The sequence below is a fragment of the Sus scrofa genome, chromosome 14, assembly GCF_054392235.1.
Source record: "Sus scrofa isolate SSC_HxYL_T2T_F1_AM1 chromosome 14, Sscrofa_HxYL_maternal_Yorkshire_Landrace_v2.0, whole genome shotgun sequence".
NCBI classification, from domain to species: Eukaryota; Metazoa; Chordata; class Mammalia; order Artiodactyla; family Suidae; genus Sus; species Sus scrofa.
The window spans coordinates 94,415,827-94,439,980 of record NC_139396.1 but is presented as its reverse complement, the minus strand read 5'-3'; the positions used below and the strand labels follow the sequence as shown (position 1 = coordinate 94,439,980).

The 24,154-nt window shown below is 37.0% G+C and overlaps 1 protein-coding gene and 1 long non-coding RNA gene across 7 annotated transcripts in view; both read right to left on the bottom strand.

Moving 5' to 3' along the window:
• Nucleotides 1-640: 640 nt before the first annotated feature.
• Nucleotides 641-24,154, bottom strand: part of VPS26A (VPS26, retromer complex component A) — a 31,042-nt gene continuing 7,528 nt past the window's right edge. For 2 of the 6 annotated variants that reach the window (XM_021073762.2, XM_084997143.1), the window contains exons 3-8: nt 13,696-13,852; nt 12,748-12,912; nt 10,640-10,746; nt 7,763-7,831; nt 5,117-5,259; nt 641-2,385 (exon numbers count right to left, since the gene is read on the bottom strand). In XM_021073762.2, the coding sequence (XP_020929421.1) occupies nt 2,272-2,385; nt 5,117-5,259; nt 7,763-7,831; nt 10,640-10,746; nt 12,748-12,912; nt 13,696-13,748 (651 nt within the window). In that variant the 5' untranslated portion in view covers nt 13,749-13,852 and the 3' untranslated portion in view covers nt 641-2,271. Of the gene's footprint in view, nt 3,111-4,461; nt 5,260-7,762; nt 8,779-10,541; nt 10,747-12,747; nt 12,913-13,695; nt 13,853-15,503; nt 15,580-24,154 lie in introns of those variants that run through there. The other 4 variants (XR_014828046.1, XR_014828045.1, XM_001925999.8 and 1 more) reach the window with 4 other exon arrangements.
• Nucleotides 19,442-23,480, bottom strand: LOC146396860 (uncharacterized). The gene is made up of 2 exons (XR_014828057.1): nt 20,224-23,480; nt 19,442-19,769 (listed from the first exon to the last, which is right to left on the bottom strand). It is a non-coding gene; the product is annotated as an uncharacterized LOC146396860 (long non-coding RNA).

The window sequence follows — 24,154 nt, the reverse complement described above, 5'->3', positions numbered from 1 at the left end:
AAAGTTTTTCCTCCCCAACAATTCAAAACAATGAAAATTTCTTCACCAGTGAAAAATAATTAAACTGTTGGACAGTAGTTCTCAATCCTGGGTAGCTTTTCTTTTTTTCTTTTTGGCCACACCTATGGCATGCGAAAGTTCCCTGGGCCAGGGATTGAACCCACACTACAGCAGCAACTGGAGCCACAACAGTGACAAGGCTGTCTTAACCCACTGAGCCACCAGGGAACTCCCAGGGTAGCTTTTTCAAATGCTGACATCTTAACCCCTGAAATTCTGATTTTATTGGTCTGGGTAGGGCCTGGCATGATTATTTTTTAAAAACTCCTGAAGTGATCTGAACATGCATCCAGGGTTGAGAAAAGACACAAATTTTTCACTTCATTTCTGATTAAATGGCCAACTTTTCACAGTTAACCAAATAGAGTTCAGATGTTTATTTTTCAAGTTGATTATACAATAGTCTTAAGGAAAGTGAATAAACATCCTATATATGACAGTATTTTAAGCCACCTAATTAAAAGCATTATATAGATATTTAAAATTGAAACTGACCGATTTATAAAAACTTCTAATTACAATGACAGCTTCCTAAACTATGGAGCAATCCTGACTTCAAAGATAAATCTGACAATAAGAAGAGGTTTGAGAATAGTTTAATATTTCAAATAGCAAGCTCAGTACCTGTTTCAAATTCTTTATTTTACATCATGGTTGCACAATTTGAGGCCGGTTAAATACAACTGGTTTTCAGATTTTCTCTGAATATTTTCCAGATTTCTACATGCAAGTGACCATGAAAATATTTGGCATTTTTAAATTCTGAAACTCTGAACAGGCACTTACATGAAGGAAAACATTATCATTCACAGATATCCACATTTAAAGTAGATGCTTCAGCACATGGTACATGGAACCTTTTGCCAATTAAGAAGTTGGTTTCTGAGCATTTTTCAAAGTGCCGTAGTAGTAAAACAGGCTTAAATGTAATTTGGGTTATTTAGCTTACTCATAAAGTAAGGTTAACTGACAGGACTTGCACTGAAGTGTATAAAAAAATATTGGTACAAAAACCATTGACCATAAGTGAAAGTAGTTTCACATAGCAGGCTTCATTTTAGTTTCTACACCCCATATTTAGTGTATTTGAGATCAGACCCCATGCATAGCATAAGAGATGACTGCAACCCTCTTTTTTACAGGCTTTCAACAAATTACTTGAATTTAATGTTAAAAATATTTAAATAGTAGGTGAAGAAGTTTAAATTTGAGTTTGAACCTAGTGAAGATTCCAATTTAACAAACATGAAATGGTCCAGATCTGGGTAACTATCACTTCACTGGTTATCCTAAGTCTCCCATCCTCAGATTTTTCCCCTGAAAAGGGAAGAGAATATTTGTGAAGTCAAGAAAATTACATTTGCATATTTGTGGTAAAAAGGTTAAGTCAGAAATTTTTTTTCCAAAGTATTCATGGAAAAACTATATAATTTTAACAGATTCTAAAATGCCAACTGAGTCAGCTCCACACTGTATAAAACCTACAGTGGTACCTATTGGATAGTAGTACCAAAATGGTTACTTAATATGGTCAAAAAAAAAAAAAAAAGGCTACAATGACATTCCACGTAATCCCTTAGGGGGGGAAAAAAAATTTAATACTCATACCACAGAAGACTTCAAAGAGAACAAAATTCAGAAGCCACAGAATGGTAAACTCATTTCTCGTACATAAATGTGAATTTACACATGTAAAAACATAAACGTAGTTCTCAAAAATATTGAGGTGCCACGTTTTAAATTTTTGCAGGATATAAGAGCCACTCAGGTTTTCTAATTTTATTTGAACACAAAATATTTAATTTTTTGCATGAAGAGAATCAGAGGTAATCATTAGCGTGAAAAAAGAAAAGGGTTTATAATCAACATTGTGAAGAAAGCAAAATTACAAATACTAGCTTACTCACATGAAAATCTTTAATTTTATGCTAATGCATGTGAGTACTTATCATCAAATCAAAGTGTACGGTTAAAAAAAAAAAGGCAGTTTAAAGAAGTTCCAGTGTTTCAAAGAAAGCACTTTTTTTTAATGTATATACATGAATAACATTTAGTTATATCATAAAATAAATTCAGCACTGTAAGATAAAGGAAGACTATTACAAATGGAGTTTTGGCCTTTCCCCCCTCACACGCTGCAACCACCTTTAACTTGCCAAACTTAAATCTCAACGTATATAGGAGTTTTTTTCTTTTTTTCTCCTATTCAGTTCACATTTCAGGCTGCTCAGCAGATGCCTGTGATTCTGGTGATTCAAATCGCTGGTGAAAGTTTGTTCTCTGTTTCCTCAGTTTTTCAGGAGCTTTTCTCCATAAAATGATCTCCTAGTAAGATAAAGGCAAGATAAGAAATTAACGTCCTCACATCATTAAGTTTTCACCCTTAAATTTTCACTTCAATTTTAACAATAACAAATCTAACTTCTTCCCTACAAAAACCCTCCTCTTTTCTGACTGACCCACTTTCTCCCAATTCTAATCTTAGACCTCCCCTTTGGCCAGCTATGCTCCCCCCACCAACAGGTATGCAGACCACCATCACAAATCCAATCGGGCACAAAGTTCTAGCTACTACTGCTTTAAAAAATTACAAAAAAATCTGTCATTTGGTTTGTTGTTCCACTGTCCTATCCAAAGTCAAGCCTTTGTCACCTCAACCTTAAATACTCAAATAACTTCCTGGTAGATGGCTCTTCCTCTCTTGCCTGAGGCCCTCTTTCTAATCCATCCTTCCTATCACTACCAGATTGGTCTAAAACATTGCTTTCATGGCTTTTCAATAGTTTTCAATTCCCCCAGGATAAATCTCCAACCTGGCATTCAAAGCCCTCCATAACCTTTACCCAATTTATCAACATCACAGTCTTCCCTACCTAGACTCTGGTATCCCACCAGCCAAACTGGGTTACTCTCTGCCTCCAGTGCACTTCAGGTAAACCTTCCCTTCATCTTCCCTTCATATTCCGCAAATCTCTTCTCTATTCCTCTGCCTAAGTTTTTGTTTTGTTTTGTTTTTTAGGGCTGCACCCAAGGCATGTGAAGTTCCCAGGCTAGGGGTCAAATCAGAGCTACAACTGCTGGCCTATGCCACAGCCATGCCAGATCCAAGCCACCAGTGCAACCTATACCACAGCTTGTGGCAATGCTGGATCCTTAACCCACTGAGCAAGGCACAGTGAATTAACCCATATCCTTAACCCACTGAGCAAGGATCCTTAACCCACTGAGCAAGGCACAGTGGATTAACCCACATCCTCATGGATACTAGTCAGGTTTCTTAACCAACTGAGCCACACAGGGAACTCCAGGTTCTTTGCTGTTTTTTTTTTGTTTTTTGTTTTTTTTAATTAACCAATATAGCAAAATTTAAACATTGAAATGAATGCCCATGGGAAGCAATATACTTACTCAATAGGGCCACGATATGTAATTGATTCAGAAATTGTAAATTTCATAAAAATCTAATTTGAAGTTATAAATTATCTACATTTAATTATATGGCATTATGGCATCATTAGTGAAATAAATTGTCTTTCTTCCAAATTACTAAGTTTTCCGTTAATTATATGATTTTTCTTTTTCCACATATCTGCAACATGGGGACCTTGAGAACAAACCATATTTAAAAAGGCAGTAATGGAGTTCCCTCTGTAGTACATCAGGTTAAGGATCCAGCATTGTCTCTGAGGCAGTGTGGATTCAATCCCTGGCCCAGCACAGTGGGTTAAGAATCCAGTGTTGCCACACCTACAGCTAGGATTTGATCCCTGGCCTGGCAACTTCCATATCCCATGGGTGTGGCCAAAAGTGGGGAAAAAGTTTTTTATTAAAAAGTAGTATTCCTCACAGTACTCAGCACAAAATAATTGCTAATTTAGTTTTGGACATTCAACTGACATTCAAATATTTATTAATCTAATTCAGAATATAGAAGGCCATTCTAATCACAATCTTTATTAAAAATTCACCAAAGGAAGGCTTAACTGATTTTCAAATGAGATCAAGTTTTATAATAAACTTTTTTTTTTTTTTTTGACCACATCCACAACATGTAGAAGTTCCCAGGCCAGGACTGAACCTGTGTCACAGCAGCAACCCAAGCTACTGCTGTGACAATGCTAGATCCTTAACCTACCAAGTCACATGGGAACTCCTATAATAAACACATTATAAAAGTATTAGGGGAGTTCCCTTCATGCACAGCAGAAACGAATCTGACTAGAATCCATGAGGATGCGGGTTTGATCCATGGACTTGTTCAGTGGGTCAGGAATCTGGCGTTGCCATAAGCTGTGGTGTAGGTCCCAGACGTGGCTCAGATTCCACATGGCTGTGGCTGTGGCGAAGGCCGGCAGCTACAGCACTGGTGTGACCCCTAGCCTGGGAACCTCCATATGCCACAGGTACAGCCCTAAAAAAGCAAAAAAAAAAAAAAAAAAAGTATTAGGTTTTGGTCATCTCATGGACATTTATAACAGCATTGTTTAATTAGGGGACAACAGAAACATCAAAACCCATCAAGCTGATGCAGTCATTAAAACTGATAAAGGAAATCTCAATTTGTTGATAAAGATATTCAAGACACTACTAAAAAAGCAAATTAAAGAATAATATCAACATTATAATCTAAAAACATATATAAATTTGACTGAAAAACATCATGGTGGTAGAATTTTATTACCTGATTAAAAAAAAAAAACAACCCAGCACATACTGTTTTTATAAAAAACAGAAGTTTCAAGAGAAAAATAAAAGCACTGCCAAATTATAGTCCATTCTAGAGTCCTGCAGAATGCCACAGTTCATGGCAATGCTGGATCCTTAACCCACTGAGCAAGGCCAGGGATTGAACCTGCAACCTCATGGTTCCTAGTCAGATTCGGTTCCGCTGCACCATGATGGGAACTCCCATGCCTATTTCTTTATCATACTCTCAGTGTTTTCAACCTACTTAGAAACAAACCCCCATTTGTTTAGTAAAGCTTACAAAAGTGAATGCTTCCCAGGTGTTTTTAGAACTGCCAAAAAACAAAATACCAGCTGGGTGACACCATACCTGCTGCTTGAAGTACCTTCTGTCTTCCTCATCAACAAGGACCAGATTCAAAAAGTACCTTACTGAAAATTTTTTGTTCACGTCTCTCATTGTTGGAGTTGGGTCATATCCCGCTAAAAACAGTCTTATTGGAATTGATTCACCTAAAAGAAAAGCAATTTCCATTTAATTCTAAAAGATGATTAAATACAGTTATGTAACATCTAAAACTAAGCATTACTGAGAAGATTAAATAACGCTTCAGTACCTAATGAGATGGCCGCATAACAAAAACTTTAGACCAGGGTTTCTCAGATTTGACATTACTAATTTTGGGGGCCCAATAATTCTTTGTTGTGGGCAAAGTCCTATGCGCTGTATGAAGTTCAGCAGCACTCCTTGCCTCTACGCACTAGATGCCAGTAGCATTCCCCAAATATGACAACCAAAAATGTCTCCAGGTATTGCCAAATGTCCCAGGGGAGGGGGTTTGGGGAAGGGGGGAAATGCCCATAGATGAGAACCACTGCTGTAGAGCCAGAATGCCTGGATTCAAATCCCAATTCTATTTGTTTCAAATTCCTGATCTGTAAAATGCGGAACACCAATAACATCCATCTTGTAAAGAATTTGTAAGAGCTGTATGGACTAATATAGGTAAAAAGCTAAAACAGTCCCAGCAGTAAGTTCTGTTTTACTATTTTTGTTATTTTCTGCTTTCATGAAGTTTACCATAATTTTTTTTTTTTTTTGTCTTTTTGCCATTTCTTGGGCCGCTCCCGCGGCATATGGAGGTTCCCAGACTAGGGGTCCAATTGGAGCTGTAGCTGCCTGCCTATGGCAGAGCCACAGCAACGCGGGATCCGAGCCGCGTCTGCGACCTACACCACAGCCCAAGGCAACGGTGGATCTTTAACCCACTGAGCAAGGCCAGGGATCAAACCCGCAACCTCATGATTCCTAGTCAGATTCGTTAACCACTGAGCCATGACAGGAACTCCTACCATAATTTTTAATCATTTTCAGGATGATGACATTCTTTCATTACCAAAAAGACTGCTATTCAGAGTCTCATGGTTTTTCTTTTCCTAAGAGTAACTATTTACATATTGTTTTGAATCTTTTTTTATGTAATACTTTTCTCATGTATATCTCTTTCTTTTAAGATATATAACTCCTCACTTTACATAAATATTTGTGGCTGCTACAATTTTACAAAATAATGTTACATAACACAACATTCATGGGTCTTGGAGTCAGAAAGGCCTGGACTCACACTCCAACTCTATAATGATTAGCTATGGAAGAAAACCAGATATGTCACCAAAAACTATGCTGCTTTGACATAAAAATTATTGTGAGCTGAAGACAAACAGAAAAAGCAGAAAAGGTTCCCTTATTCCGCCTAAATTCTCCTTTTGCTGGAGACAGCCTCTTTTTAGCTCAGGGATGGCACCACAGGAATCTGCAAACAAGCATACTTCATTAGCTTCCCCCCCGCATATTTACCTGCCCAGTCTGCTGTCCTTGGAAACCTAAACTGCTTTTCTTTGCCCAATTATTTCTCTCTAAATTTATTGTTCTTTTGAAGATGCTATGTAAGTTGAAATTCTAAGTCACTGCTTTGAGTTACTTTTTTTGAGGTTTCTCCTGCATCATGTGCACTACATGCATTAATAAACTGTTTTTCTTTTATTAATCTTTTTGTTAAAGAGTTCCAGCAGAAAATCTAAGATGAGTAGGGGTAAAGTTCCGCTTCCCCCACACTATCACCTTTAACAAGTTTTTTTAACCTCTGCATCTCAGTTTCATCTATAAGGGATACCACTACTTAACTCAAAGGGTGGGACGGAACTTTAGAGCACCTGAGAGTACAATGCCTCATCTATAGTTGGCACTCAACAAATGGTGACTACTTTTTGAAGTAATACTAACAGAATAAGAAAAAGCCAAAGGCATAAATTTAAAATAATAAATACTGGCTTCATTATCTTAGACATGGAAGATTATCTAGTAATAAGGAAACTGCTTATTTTCTTGGGAGGTATAAGAACTCCAAAACTGCACAGGAATTACTATTCAGTTATATTGCACCTTATGTTTACCATGAGTAAAAAAGATTTACAGGGAGTTCCCATCGTGTCTCAGCGGTTAATGAATCCGACTAGGATCCATGAGGATGCAGATTCGATCCCTGGCTTCACTCAGTGGGTTCAGGATCCGGAACTGCTGTGGTCAGACTTGGCTCAGATCTTGCGTTGTTGTGGCTGTGGTGTAGGCTGGCAGCTGTAGCTCCAATTTGACCCCTCGCCTGGGAACCTACATATGCCAGAAGTGCGGTCCTAAAAAAAAAAAATTCTACAGAAATAAATTATTAAAACAGAAGACAATTAAAATATTACAAATTCAGAATTAAGCAAAAGACATACATAAATGTCTCCTCTAAATTCTAAATTTAAACTAAGAAATTAAACCTTATTTCAGACTAGAAAGTACTATCACAGTCTTCTCAGTATTTATACAAAGATGATCTTAAAAATGATCATTTAAGGATCATTTTAAGAATTCACAAATGTTTTCACACTGAATAAATACTTTCAAACTAAACTGCCATGAATACACTCTTTGCACTACCTTTAACACAAAAGAAGTGAAAGGTGTTATTACCTTTTACTGGTGCACCATCCATTATTTCATATTTAGCGATCGTTTCTGTTTCTGTCGTAGTACTGGGTCCTAGTGCAATAATGTAAAGGATATTAATTTAAACATAGCTAGAATATAATTTCCAGCCTTATGGCTTCTTCCTATTTTCCAACTATAATATTTTAGTACTAATAACTTCCCCTTTTGTGAAATGTTGATCATTCTTTTCTATTTCTTGATTTACACTTACCACTCAACTGAATGTTTCACTCGCTTCTTCACAAAGGTAATACAGGAGATCCTTGAAAAACTGCAGGGGCTACGGGCGCTTGACTGTACATGCAGGGAAATCTGTGCATAATTTTTTAGTTTTTGTTTTTGTTTTTTTCCTTTCCGAGGGCTGCTCCCGTGGCATATGGAGGTCCCCAGGCTAGGGGTCTAATCAGAGCTGTAGCCACTGGCCTATGCCAGAGCCACAGCATGTGGGATCCAAGCCGATCCAGTTGAAGACGCGGATCTTCAATCTATACCACAGATCATGGCAATGCCAGATCCTTAACCCACTGAGCGAGGCCAGGGATCGAACCCACAACCTCATGGTTCCTAGTAGGATTTGTTAACCACTGAGCCATGACGGGAACTCCTGTGCATAATTTATAGTCCATCTTCTATATCCTCCATTCCTATCTGAGGTTCCTATCTGCAAATTCAACCAATTGCAGATCATGCAGTCGTGTATTATTTACTACTGAAAAAACATCCACTCTAAGTGGAACCATACAGTTCAAACCCCATGTTGTCCAAGGGTAAATTGTATACAGTTCAGAAATAATCTTCACAGGCTTCCTTCTATCATTTCTACTATTTGCTAAATAGAAACTAGCAATGCACCTCTGACATGCTAGTTTTCCCTGCAACACCCAAACAGTTCTCTAGGAGTTGATGAATTTCAACATAGACGAAAGATCAAACTGAATGCTTGGTTGACATATAGTTCTTTTTTTTTTTTTTTCTTTTTTGTTTTTTAGGCTCCCAGGCTAAGGGTCGAATAGGAGCTACAGCTGCCAGCCTATGCCACAGCCACAGCCACATGGGATCCGAGCCCTATCCGCAACTTACACCACAGCTTGTGGCAACGCCAGCAAACCTCAGTGGGGATAGCACATGCATCCTCATGGATACTAGTCAGACTCTTTACTACTGAGCCACAATGGGAACCTCCCCAACTTATTTTTAAACAAATGAGAACCTGAAGTTTGGTTTTAGTATCTTTAAATCACTTTTAAGGTGAAAAAAATGGAGTTTAAGAAATTACAGATGTCTATAATTATGACTACCAATTATAAATTCTTAAAAGTACCGCCTAAAATTATTTTCAATAGACAACTAGCAAAGTTAAAGGGAACTAAATATATAAACTAATTAAAATTAAAAAGCAGTTATGATCCAATAAACAATCTGGGGGCAACTGGTCAACCATCTGAAAAAAAGTAAAGTTGGATCCATAGCTCATTCTTACTTCAGAACAAATTCCAAATGAATTAAAACTTTGAACAAAAATCCCCAAACTATAATGTATTACTTTAGTAAAATCAAGCACAGAAAATTATTTTTAGAGCCCCACTGTAAAAAAAGGTCTAACACAAAACCCAGAGTCCATAAAAGCAAAAACTGATAAATTTGACTTATATAAATATCAAGAACTTCGACATCACAAAGACCACCATAAGCAAGACAAACCAGGGAAATTTCTGCTGCTCTTAATACAGAAAAGCAGACTGATCTTCCTAATACACAGAGTTTCTACAAGTCAAAAGAAAAAGATAGGAGTTTCCTGGTGGCCTAGTGGTTAAGGATCCAGGAATTCCTGCTGTGGCTCAATGGACCCGATATTGTCTTTGTAAGGATGCAGGTTTGATCCCTGGCCTTGCTCACTGGGTTATGGATCTGGAGTTGTTGAATGCTGTGGTGTAGGGTGCAGATGTGGCTCAGATACGGTGTTGCCCCACTTGTGGCTAGGCCCCAGCTGCAGGTCCGATTCGATCCCTAGCCCAAGAACAATAATATGCCGCAGATGTGGATCCAGCATTGTCACTACCGTGACTCAAGTTCAATCTGGCCAGGGAACTTCTGCATGTTGCAGGAACAGCCAAAAAAAAGGGGGAAAGATTAATAATCAAACAGAGATGGGGAAAAGAATATGGATAGTCAGTTTATGGAAAAGAAATATAAATTTTTTCTTTGTTCTTGGCTGCACCGGCAGTATATGGAAGTTTCTGGGCAGGGATCGAATCTACAACCTATGCCACAGCTGCAGCAGTGCCAGATCCTTAACCCACTGCACCAGGCCGGGGATCAAACTGGTATCACCACAGAGATAAGCTGGATAATTAACCCACTATGCCACAGCAGGAACTCTCTCATACTTTATTTTTGAACCATGTGAATTTATTGTGTTCAAAAACTAATTTTTTAAAAAACATAAATGAGTATCTCACTGCCAACAATATAAAGTACCAAAATTATTATCCAAGGAGTGTATTTATTTCATGTTTAAACAGTATTTTAAGACTTTAAAATTTCGGAGTTCCCGTCATGGCGCAGTGGTTAACGAATCTGACTAGGAACCATGAGGTTGCGGGTTCAGTCCCTGGCCTTGCTCAGTGGGTTGGGGATCTGGCGTTGCCGTGAGCTGTGGTGTTGGTTGCAGACAAGGCTTGGATCCCGAGTTGCTATGGCTCTGGTGTAGGCCAGCAGCTACAGCTCCAATTAGACCCCTAGCCTGGGAACCTCCATAGGCCAAGGGAGTGGCCCTAGAAAAAGGCAAAAGGACAAAAAAAAAAAAAAAAAGAAAGACTTTAAAATTTCAACTAATATAGGAATTTCAATTCAACTTACCAATTCCCGTTATCTCTTTTTTAATCAGTTGTAACTCCATATGTTGGATTTTTATTCTTACTAACAGGAAGTAAATTTTTCCAACAATCACATCCTTTAAATGATACCTTTGGGGAAAGAATATATGTCACTTATTTAATATTGGTTTATGAAGTAAAAAGTGAAATATGTTCTGAAAGACTTTGTTAGACATCTTTAGAATAAAGAATACCACTTTGACTATTCATATTATTTTATGTTCCTTTTTTCAAAAAAGTATTCATCATTTTACTATAAAAATAAGAACTCAAAGTTTTACCTGAATATCCATACACCTTAGGGAAAAATTAACCTATTTAATTGTTAGTCTCTACTTAGAGATTAACTTAGTTTTCAAAGAACTTAAGCATGGAAAATTGATTTTTATGCTTGAAATATTTATTTGTGTATGAAGATGTTTCTCAAGATTTAAAAACTCTACACAAGTGTTTAGCACTTTAATCCGAGTATTAGAACAGTGCAGTTAACAAATCACCTGGCCACAAAGAGAGACTCCATAGGCTGAATTTGTTGCTGTAATACCCAATAATCAAAGACCTTTCCCAGGGACCCTGAAATACCGTAGTAATTCCTATATTTCCCAGAGGGTTTTTTTTGTTTTGTTTTTAGCCTTCTCCTGGGTTTGGATCTTGAAATAATATCCCAAGGGTTGATTAACACAATTATGTTAGTCTGAAGGGAGGCTTCCAGTGACAAGTTTTAAGTCCTTAAACTATCTAATAATTTTATCAACAATATAATTTAAGACTCTGAAGGCCTGTGTTTCACATTTTCAGTGACATAAACTGGGGCATGACAACTAATAAACATCATTAACGGAAGAGTACATAGAAACACCCATTTCTTAAACAAATAAACTTTAATGAAAAGAAAAATATCTATAAATTAAAAGAGATTTAAAAACCAAAAAACCGAATGCAATGTGTTTGAATCCACTAGATGTAAACAAATCTTGTTTGGATGGTAATTTGAACAAACCATGTTGGGAAAACATGTATAAGCCAATTAGGGAAATGTGAAAACTGACTGGATATGTGAAGATGCTAAAAAAATTATTAATATTTTTAGATGTAACAGTATTGCTTAATATAACACATTATATTAAAAATGATACATAAATACTATGGATGAAATTAATGCCTGGAATTTGCTTCAATATCATCTTGGGGAGTATGGGGGGGCCAAACACAAATAAAACAAATCTGACCCTGTTTTAACAACTGCTGGGGCAACTGCTGCTGAGGATTCATATAATGTTCATATACTTTGATCTATGTTTGAAATAATAAAGTTTAAAAAGGCATTAATAAAATAAGAGCCCATTTCTATAAAAATACAACATATATAAACATATATGCCTCCTCCCGTGGAAAGATATGCAGGAGGATATTAATAGTGGTTAACCAGTAAAACTGAAAATATGTGATATTTTTACTTCCTTTGAAAGAAAAGTCCTTTGACCTTCCTACATTGTTAATTTTTTCTATAATAAAACAATATTGCTTATGTAGTCAGAAAAAGAGCTTTTTTACTTATTTTTAAAGAGATGACCAGACTAAACTTATGTCAAGACAGTAAGAAACAGGAGTTCCCACTGTGGTTCAATGGGTTAAAAGTCTGACTAGTATCCATGAAGATGTGGGTTCCATCCCTAGTCTCTCTCAGAGGGTTGAGGATCCGGCATTGCAGTGTGGCTGTGGCACAGGCTAGCAGCTGCAGCTCCAATTCAACCCCTAGCCTGGGAACTTCCATATGCTGCAGTGCAACCCTAAAAAGCAAAAAAAAAGAAAAAAGACACAGGATTAGCTGCCTTCTGAGATGGTAAGCTCCTCTATTAAAAAAACTGCAAAGCAAAGAATTATCAGGAATAGAATAGAATATGAAAGACACCTGCAATGAGTAAGAAGCAAAACCAAACTCCTGAAGTTTTTTTTAGCTCAGGTATTCTGTTGGTCCATTAACATCAGATTAATGTTGATTCCGTCCCTACTTTGACCAATTTACAAAGACTTTTATAAAAGGCTTATATCTTAATTCTCCCTGAACATCTGTTTATGAAAGGTACTTACTTTGACTTATTATATTCAAATTCTATGTGGAGACAATCTTCAATGCCCACTTCCATCTTAATAGAGTTGTTAACATCAGGATAGGTAGCAAGCTGATGAACAATAAGATCATATTCTTTTACCAAGTCTGTCAGTCTTCTTACTATTGTCACTTTAAGAAAATACCTATGAAGTTAATGGAGAGGACAAGTTAAATCTCCTGTGATATATTTCAGTACTTTAAATGAGCAAACATTAACCCCAACTCTATTTTCTCCTTGATGGAACTCCTTTGGGGTCAACTTACTCTGTTTACTTTATGAAAGAGTTTTAATATTTATTTTGTTAGGTTTTTTAATTTTTAATGGAAATTCCCAGGTGGGCCTGGAATTGAATCCAGGGCTGCAGCTGCAATCTATGCTGCAGGTGCAGCATCGCCGGATCCTTTAACCCACTGCACTGGGCCAGGGGTTGAACCTGGGTCACTGCAGTCAGATTCTTAAACCACTTATGCCATGGGGGAAGCTCCAAGAGTTTTAATTTTTAAATAAATGTTCCCAACAAGAAAATAAACACAAAGTTCAGTTTTAAGAACTGTGTACATCCTTTTTAGATGAATTTGGAGCACTATCATCAAGCTTAATTGAGGACATTTCTCTAAGTCACTTCTTAATCAAATACTAAATGAGATTCATTGGGAAACTAAAGGATTGAGAGAGTAACCATTTACATAACAAAGTATCTAAGAAACAATTCAAACAACAGAAGTGTATCTACTAAAACTTCTCAGAATGGGATTCTCTAAAATTAATTATTTCAGATCAGTATTAGAAAAAATATTTGACAGAATTTTAAAAATCTTAAGTCTTCCAGTCCAAAATTATAATTAGAAGTTCTAATAAGACATTCAATAGCAGTCATTACTTCCTGGCTTTGAGTTTGTCTATGGTTTCTGATATACATTCATACCTTAAGCGAACATTGGCACCGATGTAAGATTCATATGGCTTTTCAACTTGCATAAATTCAAAATCATAACTTCTGCTCTGAGTTAGTTCTCCAGGTAAGGCTAGTTCTTTCACTAGGTTTACAAATTCGTGAGTATTACTCTTGTCATTGAAAAGTTCTAAGAAATTTTAAAAAGCAAAAAGATCAATTAATATCCATCTCATTAAAAACCAACTTCTACCTCCAATGCAAATAATTTTTATCAAAATTATTGGTTGGATTTATCTCTACTTTAAATACCGGAGCTATGATCTGAATTCCTTTATCCTTCTCTTATGCTCTACCTAGCATAAAAAAATTCAAGTAGCATAGCACAATGAAAATTTCTATTTTAAAAAAATGAATTAATTCCTTCAATACAGTTAGGGTTTGCCCAATAAGAAGTTGTTTTAACAAGACATTTCTAAGAATTATTTGAACTTCTTCCCTTCAAGGCAAAAAAAAAAGTCTTGCTTTAGTTAGGCAAATATATTAATTTAAAACGATAAAATGATAATACACAAAAGACTAAAATCAACTATAATTACTACAATTTGCCCCTCAAGTATAATCTCATCCAAAATATATAAGTAAACAAATATCCACCTGTTCCAATCTTGATACTTTTATTTATTTATTTATTTTTCCTTTCCTAGGGCCACTTCCCGCAGCATATGTAGGTTCCCAGGCTAGGGGTCTAATCAGAGCTACAGCTGCCAGCCTACACCACAGCCACAGCAAGGCCAGATCCGAGCCGCGTCTGCGACTTACACCACAGCTCACGACAACACCGGATCCTTAGCCCAATGAGCAAGGCCAGGGATCAAACCCACAACCTCACGGTTCCTAGTCGGATTCGTTAATCACTGCGCCACTATGGGAACTCCCAATCTGGATACTTTTAAAACATACAGTAAAACTTAGAAAGCTAGGACCTATTTTCTTTTTCTTTTCTGAGTCTGCAATACCACAAGATTTATTAGTTTAAATTATGCTAAATCAAGAGCGTCTCCGAAACACATGTATGGAAACATACTCAAGTTTATCTAAGTCAAGAAGAAATTACACCTTTTCTTTTCACATGGAATTTTTTTTTTTTTTTTTTTGGTCTTTTTGTCTTTTTAGGGCCGCACCCGCAGCATATGGAGGTTCCCAGGCTAGGGGTCTAATCAGAGCTACAGCTGCCAGCCTACACCACAGCCACAGCAAGGCCAGATCCGAGCCGCATCTGCGACCTACACCACAGCTCACGGCAACGCCGGATCCTTAACCCACTGAGCAAGGCCAGGGATCAAACCCGAAAACTCATGGTTCCTAGTCGAATTCGTTTTCCCTGCACCACAACAGGAATGCCCCACATGGAATTTTCTATTGACAGGAGAGTCTGGCTAATAGGCACACACTAACTTAGGAAAACAAATGGCATAGGTAATTAGAAAGTGAAGGTTGAGATGAAACTGCTATAAAGCTGGTGAAAAATTATGCAGATGGAAATTTCAGTGAGTCAACTAATTTACTTGAGTTATTTTTCAAGGCTGGTAGCTTAGGTAACTCCTTTCATTTTCAGTAATTAGAAGTAAAATCATAAAGGCAAGATGAGTCAAATATCATTTAATACAATTAAAAAAGAAATATGATTTAGTGTTTATAAAATAAATCCTTTCATTATGCAAAAGAAATCCTTCCTTCCATAAAACTAAGCTCTAATTCAATTATTTAAGTGCCAAATCTAACTCTCTTCAAACTCAGTTATCAAAGGAAAAAAAAAGTAATACTATTTTAAAACTCACCAATTTGACCTACAAATTCAATTCTAATTCCTTGGTGCTCTAGCCTCTTTCCAGGTTGCTTAAAGGCTAGGTTTACCTGCCAAAACATGAAATTGTAAGAGATGTTAACAATCCTTTGTGGACCTACTACCAGATTCCTTCCAGATGAATGCAATATATAAATATTTCAAGAATTCATTTCTAAAATTTGAGACACCATCACATACCTAGATCATGATGACCTTACAGCACCAGAGAAGGTAAAACTATTATACAATCACTAATATACCTTTTACTTAAACATACACTTAAAGCACCTGCTTTGTTAGGAAGGAATCCTTCCTTAGAGCTAGAGATCTATAAAGAATCAATAAATGAGAGAGCTTTCAACTACTCAAATGTGTTTTCTGGTCAAATACTCAGACAATTTGATGTGCCACAGGTGCGGTCAAGAAAAGAAAAAAAAAAGTAAAACAATTCTACAACAGCGTTTTAATGTAAGGTAATTTCTAATTATGAGAACTGACCTAAAAGATCACTTTCAGGAGTTCCCGTTGTGGCACAGTGATTAACGAATCCAACTAGGAACCATGAGGTTGCGGGTTTGGTCCCTGCGCTTGCTCAATGGGTTAACGATTCGGCGTTGCCGTGAGCTGTGGTGTAGGTCGCAGACGCGGCTCGGATCCCACGTTGCTGTGGCTCTGGCGTAGGCTGGAGACTACAGCTCCGATTCCACCCCTAGCCTGGGAACCTCCATATGCCGCGGGAGCGGCCCAAGAAATAGCAAAAAGACAAAAAAAAAAAAAAAAAAAAAAAAAAAAAAGATCACTTTCAGTTTTTTATAACCAACCATATATTGTTATAATTCCTATGCTTAAAAGCATTGCTTATTGTTCTGAGTCTACTACTCATCCTAAAAATAGAATGTCTAAAAATTTTGAGTATGATTTTGGACATTTTTGAAATAAAATATATAATCTAAAATCCCTAAATTCAGAGTTCCCATTGTGGTTCAGCAGGTTAAGAACCCAACTAGTATCCATAAGGATGTGGGTTCAATCCCTAGCCTTGCTCAGTGGGTTAAGGATCCAACGTTGCTGCAAGCTACAGCGAAGGTCACATATGCAGCTTGGATCTGGCCTTGTGGTGGCTGTGGTGTAGGCCAGCAGCTGCAGTTCTGATTCGACCCCAGCCTGGGAACTTTCATATGCCATAGGTGCACCCCAAAATAAAATCCATAAATTCATATCTGCCAAATGGAAACCTTAATTTTATACATTTTTGACAAAATATAAAGTATATACACATTAAAAATAAAATTCACAAAAATGGAACAATTAGCTAACATACAAAAAAGCATACTTCCAGGTTTATTCTTTACTATAAAAAACATTGGTAACATGATTCTTAAAAGCTTTTCTTCCAAACAGTGCTTCTCAAAAGATAAGAGAAATCAAGGGCCAATAAAAACATTGGTCCATTACTACTACTATTACTACCACTTTTTTTTTTTTTTTAATGGCCGTACCCACAGCACATGGAAGCTCCAGGCCAGGGACTGAATCCAAGCCACAGCTGTGACCTACACTGCAGCGGTGGCAATGCCAGATCCTTTAATCCACTGCACGAGGACAGGAATCAAACCCACACCTCCACAGTGACCCACGCCACTGTAGTTAGATTCTCAACCCACTGCACCATGGCAGAAACTCCAGGGGTCCATTACTTCTGTTTGTAAACTATACATTAAAATATTCCTACTTCTCTATCTTCCTTATCTGTAACCAGGATAAGTTAGTTGTTTGCCTTCCAAATTAATATCTCAGAAAAAGAAATACCTAAATTATAGTACATTATATGATGGGGCATTATTGAAGTATAAAAATAATAAGGTCAAAGAATTTTAAATGATGTGGGAAGATGTGCATGATATGTTACATGAAGGAAGCATAGTCAAACTGTATACAAGTATCATGCCAATTATATTTTTTAAAGCTGCAGAAAAGAAAAACTCTTAACATGAGTTACTTCTGAAATGTATGCATATGGGTAATTTTGTTTCCCTCTTTGTAATTTTTTTTTTTTTTTTTTACAGACAGAAATTAATTTTAACTTTAAAAAGTACATGCTACAGGAGTCCCAAGACAACTCAACGCGGAAAGAATGTTCTTTTCAACAAATAGGGCTGGAACAATTCACTGTCAACATACAGAAAGAATGAAATTGGGTCCCTCCCTCACACCATTTAGAAATATTACCTCAAAATAGTTCAAAGACCTAAATATAAGAGCTACAATTACAAAGCTTTTAGAAGAAAACATGGGTGTAAATCTTCAATCTATCTTGCATAGGCAACTGTTTCTTAGATGACATTAAAAGCATGAGAAACAAAAGGGAAAAAAGGATAAACTGGATATCATCAAATATTAAACTTCAGTGCTTCAAAAGACACTACCAACTGAAAACAAAACTCACAGAAAGAGAAAATATTTGCAAAACATAAATGACAAAAGACTTGTATCCAGGATATATAAAGAACTCTTACAACTCAACAATAAAAAGACAACACAATTAAAAATGGTCAAAGTATATGAACAGACATTTCTCCAAAGATATACAAATAGCAATAACCACAAGAAAAGATGCTCAATATTATTAGTCGTTAGTGGAAATGCAAATCAAAACCATCACAACCACTCTTCAGTCACTAAGATGTCAATTAAAAAAAGAGAGACAAGGAATTTCTGCTGTGGCACAGTGGGCTAAGGATCTGGTGCTGTCTCTGCAGCAGCTTGGGTTGCTGCCAAGGTACAGGTTTGATCCCTGGCCGATCACAGTGGGTTAAGGATCTGGCATTGCTGCACCTGTGTGTAGGTCACAGCTGCTGCTCAGATTTGATCCCTGGCCCAGGAACTTCCATATGCCACGTTCATGGCAAAAAAAAAAAGAAAAAAAAACACCCAGACAATAATAAGTACTGCCAAGAATGTGAGAATATGAAGAAACTGGAACCCTCAGACATTGCTGGAGAGAATATAAAATGGTGTGGCTGCTCTGGAAAAGTCTGGCAGTTCCCCTAAAAGTTAAAGAGTTAACGTATGACCCAGCAATTCCATTCCTAAGTATACACCAAGAGAAGTGAAAAGATATTAACACAAAAACTTATCCACAAGTGTACAGCATTATTCATAATAGTCAACAGATAGAAACCCAAATGTCCTCAACTGATGAATAGATAAAGGAAACGTGGTACATCCATATAATACAACAGAGAGATATATGGTAATATCATTCAGCCATCAAAAAGAATGATGTTTTGACAGATGCTACAACAGGAATGAACCTTAAAAGCATTATACTACATAAAATTAGGCAGACACAAAAAAACAAATCCTGTATGACTACTTATATGAAACAGAACAAGCCTGGAACAGGCAAATTTATAGGAAAAAAGTTAACTAGAGGTATCCATGGACTGAGAAAAGAGAAAAGGGTATAGTCATTGATTAATGGGTACAAAGTTTCTGTTTGGGGTGATGAACAAATTTTTGAAGTAGTGGTGATGATTGCACAACACTGTGCAGGTGATTAATGCTACTGACTACATACTTTATTATTTTTGTTTTTTGTCTTTTGTCTTTTTAGGGCCACACCTGTGGCATATGGAGGTTCCCAGGCTAGGGGTTGAATCGGAGCTGTAGCCACCGGCTTATGCCACAGCCACAGCAATGCAGGATCAGAGTCCTGTCTAAGATGTACACCATAGCTCACGGCAACACTGGATCCTTAACCCACTGAGTGAAGCCAGGGATAGAACCCGCTTCCTCATGGATCCTAGTGGGGTTCGTTAACCACTGAGCCACGATGGGAACTCTTAAATTACATACTTTATTTTTTCTTTGAATTACATACTTTAAAATGGCAAATTTTATTATATATATAGATTTTTTAACCAAAAATTTTTAAAAAGGAATGAGCCTTGAAGATATTATGCTATGTGAAAGGAGCCAAACACAAAAGGCCACCTATTTTATGACTCCATTTATATGAAATGTCCAGAATAGGCAAATCCATAGAGAAAGCAAGCACATTTATAGATTAGTGGGTTTCAGCTGTCTTAGCCCATTCAGGCTGCTATAACAAAAGAGTACAGACTACGTGGCTTAAAAAACAACATAAATTCACTGCTCACAGTTCAGTAGATTGGGAAGCTCAAGATCTGAAGTTCCCATTGTGGATCAGCAGAAATGAGTCAGACTAGTACCCATGAGGACACAGGTTCAACCCCTGGCCTCGCTCAGTGGGTTAAGGATCCAGCATTGCCATGGGCTGTGGTATAGGTCACAGACATGGTTCCTATCTGGCACTGCTGTGGCTGTGGCATAGGCCGGCAGCTACAGCTCCAGTGTGACCCCTAGCCTGGGAACCTCCACATGCCGTGGGTACGGCCCTAAAAATAAAAATAAAAATAAAAATAAAAAATAATAATAATAAAAACAAGAGACGAAAGTACCAGAAGTTGGTGTCTGGGGAAAGCTTGCTTTCTGGTCTTTTCACTGTGTCCTCACATGTTAGAAGGTGCACCTAAGATTTCTCTGAGGACACTAATCCCATTCACAAGGGCTCTGCTCTCATGGCCTAATCATCTCCCAAAGACCCCCCCCCCCAGCCTTCAAATACATCACATTAGGGATTAGATTTCAACACATGAATCTCATGAGGACACAAACATTCAGTCTACGGACGGCATCAAGGGAGTGACTGCTAGTGGTATGGTGTTCCTTTTGGGGTGACAGAAACATTACAGAATTAGATACTGGTACCAGTTGCTCAACTCTACAAATATAATAAAAATCTCTGAACTGTATGCTTTAGTAGGATGAATTTTATGGTATGTGAATATAAATTAATAAGGCTATTTCTTAAAAGAGAAAGGATACATCACAAATAAACCAGAGAACAGAACAGAAAGGTTGGAATAGACCCATACAACCTCTGATCTATGACAAAGGTGATTTAGCAGTGCAGTGGGGGGAAAGGTGGCTTTCTCAATAAATGTCCTGGGTTAATCAGATATCCATAAGGGAAACAAACAAAGAAGTAGCCTTCACTCCTATGTCACACAGACAAAAATCAATTTCAAGCAAATTGAGAATCTAAATGTGAAATGTAAATTTTTTTTTAAATTACAGGAGAACCCGGAGAGTATCTTCATGTTGGTAAGACAGACAAAGATGTCTTAAATAGATATAAAAAGGACAAAAAGGAAACATAACATTTTTAGAGTATTAAAATTAACAGTTCCTGTTCAACAAAAGAAACAATTAAGATAGTGAAAAGTCAAGCCAGAAAGATATTTATAACACATATACAAAGGACTCCATATTGAGAAGCATAAAAGACATTCATCAAGAACAAAAAAATCCTATACATCAATAATAAAAAAAGTCAACTGAATAGGAAAATGAGCCCCCCCCCAAATAAAAACAAACAAAAAAATAAACCTGAACTCCGAAACCTTGAATATGGCCAAGAAATGTATGAACAGTTGCTCGACCTGAGTAGAGAGATGTCAGGGAAGTGGAAATTAATGCATGTAACAAGAAAATGAGAAGACGACAAGTCACAGACTAGGAAAAAATATTTACAAAAGACACATCTGATAAAGGTGTAAATTTTCCAAAATACACAAAGAACTCTTAAACTCAAGAAGAAAACAAACAACCCAGCTGAAAATTAGGCAAAGGATCTGAATAGGCACCTCAATGAAGAAGATACACATTTGGCAGATAAACATGAAAATATGTTCAACGTATTACTAGGGGCCTGCGAATTAAAACAATGAGATACCACCACACCAACTATTAAAATGAGCAAAATCCAGAACACTGATATCACCAAGTACTAGGAAGGATATTGGTGCACACCACCAAACTTGAGTCTAATCAAGCCTCTGGGTCCAGCTGCCAACTTACAGGCAATAACTATTTCGTGAGTTTGCACAATCACAGAAAATTCTATAGTTCAAATGGCCCAAGTACTTCCACAGATAAATTATAATGAAAACAAAGGCATGAAGAGGAAATCTGAGATAAGATTTAAAAGCTCTATCAAATTTTTTAAAGGAGTAGACTAAACAATTAAGAAACACAAGGTATTTATTATTATAAAAATCAGCAAAGTGGTTACATTTGAGGGGAAGAGGCTATGATTAGGATGGGACACATGGTGGCTGGCAAAGTTCTCCCTAACTTGAATAGTGATTACAAGAAAATATGCCTTATTATAATTTATTTTTATTTTGTGTGGTTTTCTATATATTTTACAATTAAAGAAGATAAAAATGAAGAAAATCTCAGGTCACTAAATAATCAGATTCCACATTATCTTTTGAGCAACAGAAAATATCTACCTGTAAGAGATTTAAAATTTTTTAAAATGTACTTTATATTTACTGATTAGGTCTACATACAATCTTTAGCAAATTCCAAAAATGTAATTTGAACACCAGCTATTTTTAAAAAAACACATTTAAGGGAGTTCCCTTTGTGGCTCAACTAAGATCCATGAGGATGCTTGTTTGATCCCTGGCCTTGCTCTGTGGGTTAAGGATCTGGTGTTGCTGTGAGTTGTGGTGTAGGTTGCAGACGTGGCTGGATCCTGCATTGCTGGGGCTATGGCGTAGGCTGGCGGCTATAGCTCCGATTCAACCCCTAAAGGGAACTTCCGTATGCCTCAGGTTCAGCCTTAAATAGCAAAAAAACAAACCAAAACAAAAAACATACTTAAGTAACTTTATTTCCTTATACATTCCACTCTTCCTTTATTCCATAAATATCAGCCACATATTCCCAATTGGACCAGATGACATAACATTACTTCAAACCAGACAGGGCATATTCCCTACTAGACTTAAAAACAGTTAGTAAACAAATCAAATAAATATTTAGTGAGAGTCTATTACATAAACAACACTATGATGTATTTTACAGTGAGTACAGGAGCACACTCAAGATATAACGCTAAGACAGTAAGTAATTTGATAAAGGACCAGGATAGACAATACAGTAAAATGGCTAATAAACCTAAATTCAACTTAACAAGTAACCAAAGAAATCCTATCAAAGAATATCATTTTTGCCTACTGAAACAGGAAAGATTGAAAAGTGATCAGATTCAGTGCTACCCTGGGTGAAATAAAAGACATTAAGTGGAAATAGAATTCGATGCAAATTTTCCAGATTAATATGTATCGATACCCTTCAAATATTCATGTCTTTTGGGTCAGCAGCTCACTTCCAAGTATTCATTCTAAGCAAATAATTTTATCTTACAGAAATTTGGAGAAAAAAATTGTGTATATAAATGTCTGTATTACTAAAGATATGGTGATGTACTAAGAGCAGTCTAAAAAATACAAACTATTTATACATCCAATAATAGGGAAAAAGCATGGTTAATATATTACATACACATTAACATTAATGCAGAGAAACTAGGAGGAAACACACTAAGATTTTAACAGTGAATTATTTCTATATGATAGGACTATAGATATTTCATTTCCCAAACTGTCTACCATGTGTATATACTACCCTAACAAGCAAAGAAGAAAAACTCTTACATTTTATTTATTTACTTAGGTTTTTTTTTTTTTTTTAGGACCACACTCTTAGGCTAGGGATCGAATCGGAGCTACAGCTGCCAGCCAACACCACAGCAACGCTAGATCCCAGCTGAATCTGCAACCTACACCACAGCTCACGACGATGCCAGATCCTTAACCCACTGAACAAGGTCAGGGATCGAACCCCGCATCCTCATGGATCCTAGTTAGGTTCGTTACCACTGAGCCACGACAGGAACTCCAAAAACTCTTATATTTCATATTTTTTTAAAAAATTCAGGAGTTCCTGTGTGGTCCAGCAGATTAACGATCTACTGTGGTCAGTGCTGCAGCTCAAGTCACTGCTGTGGTCCAGGTTCAATCCCTGGCCTGGGAGCGTCCACATGCTGCAGATACAGTAATTATTTCAAATGGTTTATGGTTTGATTTTATCTATGATATTATCATTCTTTTCTTTCTTTCCTTTTTCCTTTTTGTCTTTTTAGGGCCACACCTGCGGCATATGGAGGCTCCCAGGCTAGGGGTCAAATTGCAGCCGTAGTCGCTGGCCTATGCCAGAGCCACAGCAACGCCAGATCTGAGCCGCATCTGCAACTTACCCCACAGCTCACGGCAACACCAGATCCTTAACCCACTGAGTGAGGCCAGGGATCGAACCTCCACCCTCATGGATATTAGTCAGATTCATTTCCGCTGAGCCACGACGGGAACTCTGATATTATCATTCTCTGGTATCATAAGAGTAATGAGTACAAATCATATTCCATAAAGTGTAAGAATAATCTTATACATCACTTGATAAGGAAAAGGGGAAAAAGTTAAACCTTACAAAAGGTAGTACAAATGTATCTGACCATGCATGAACCTAAGTCTGCTGCAGAGAACCCAGAAATGAAAGCAACAGACACTATGATAGCAGTACGGAGAGATATGCCATAAAAAATGAGAAAGAAATCTTTAGAAAATATACTAGAGGATTATCCCCAATCTTTATAACTCAACTTTATGTTAAAAGAGAAACTGTGAATGGATCACAGCCCCGCTG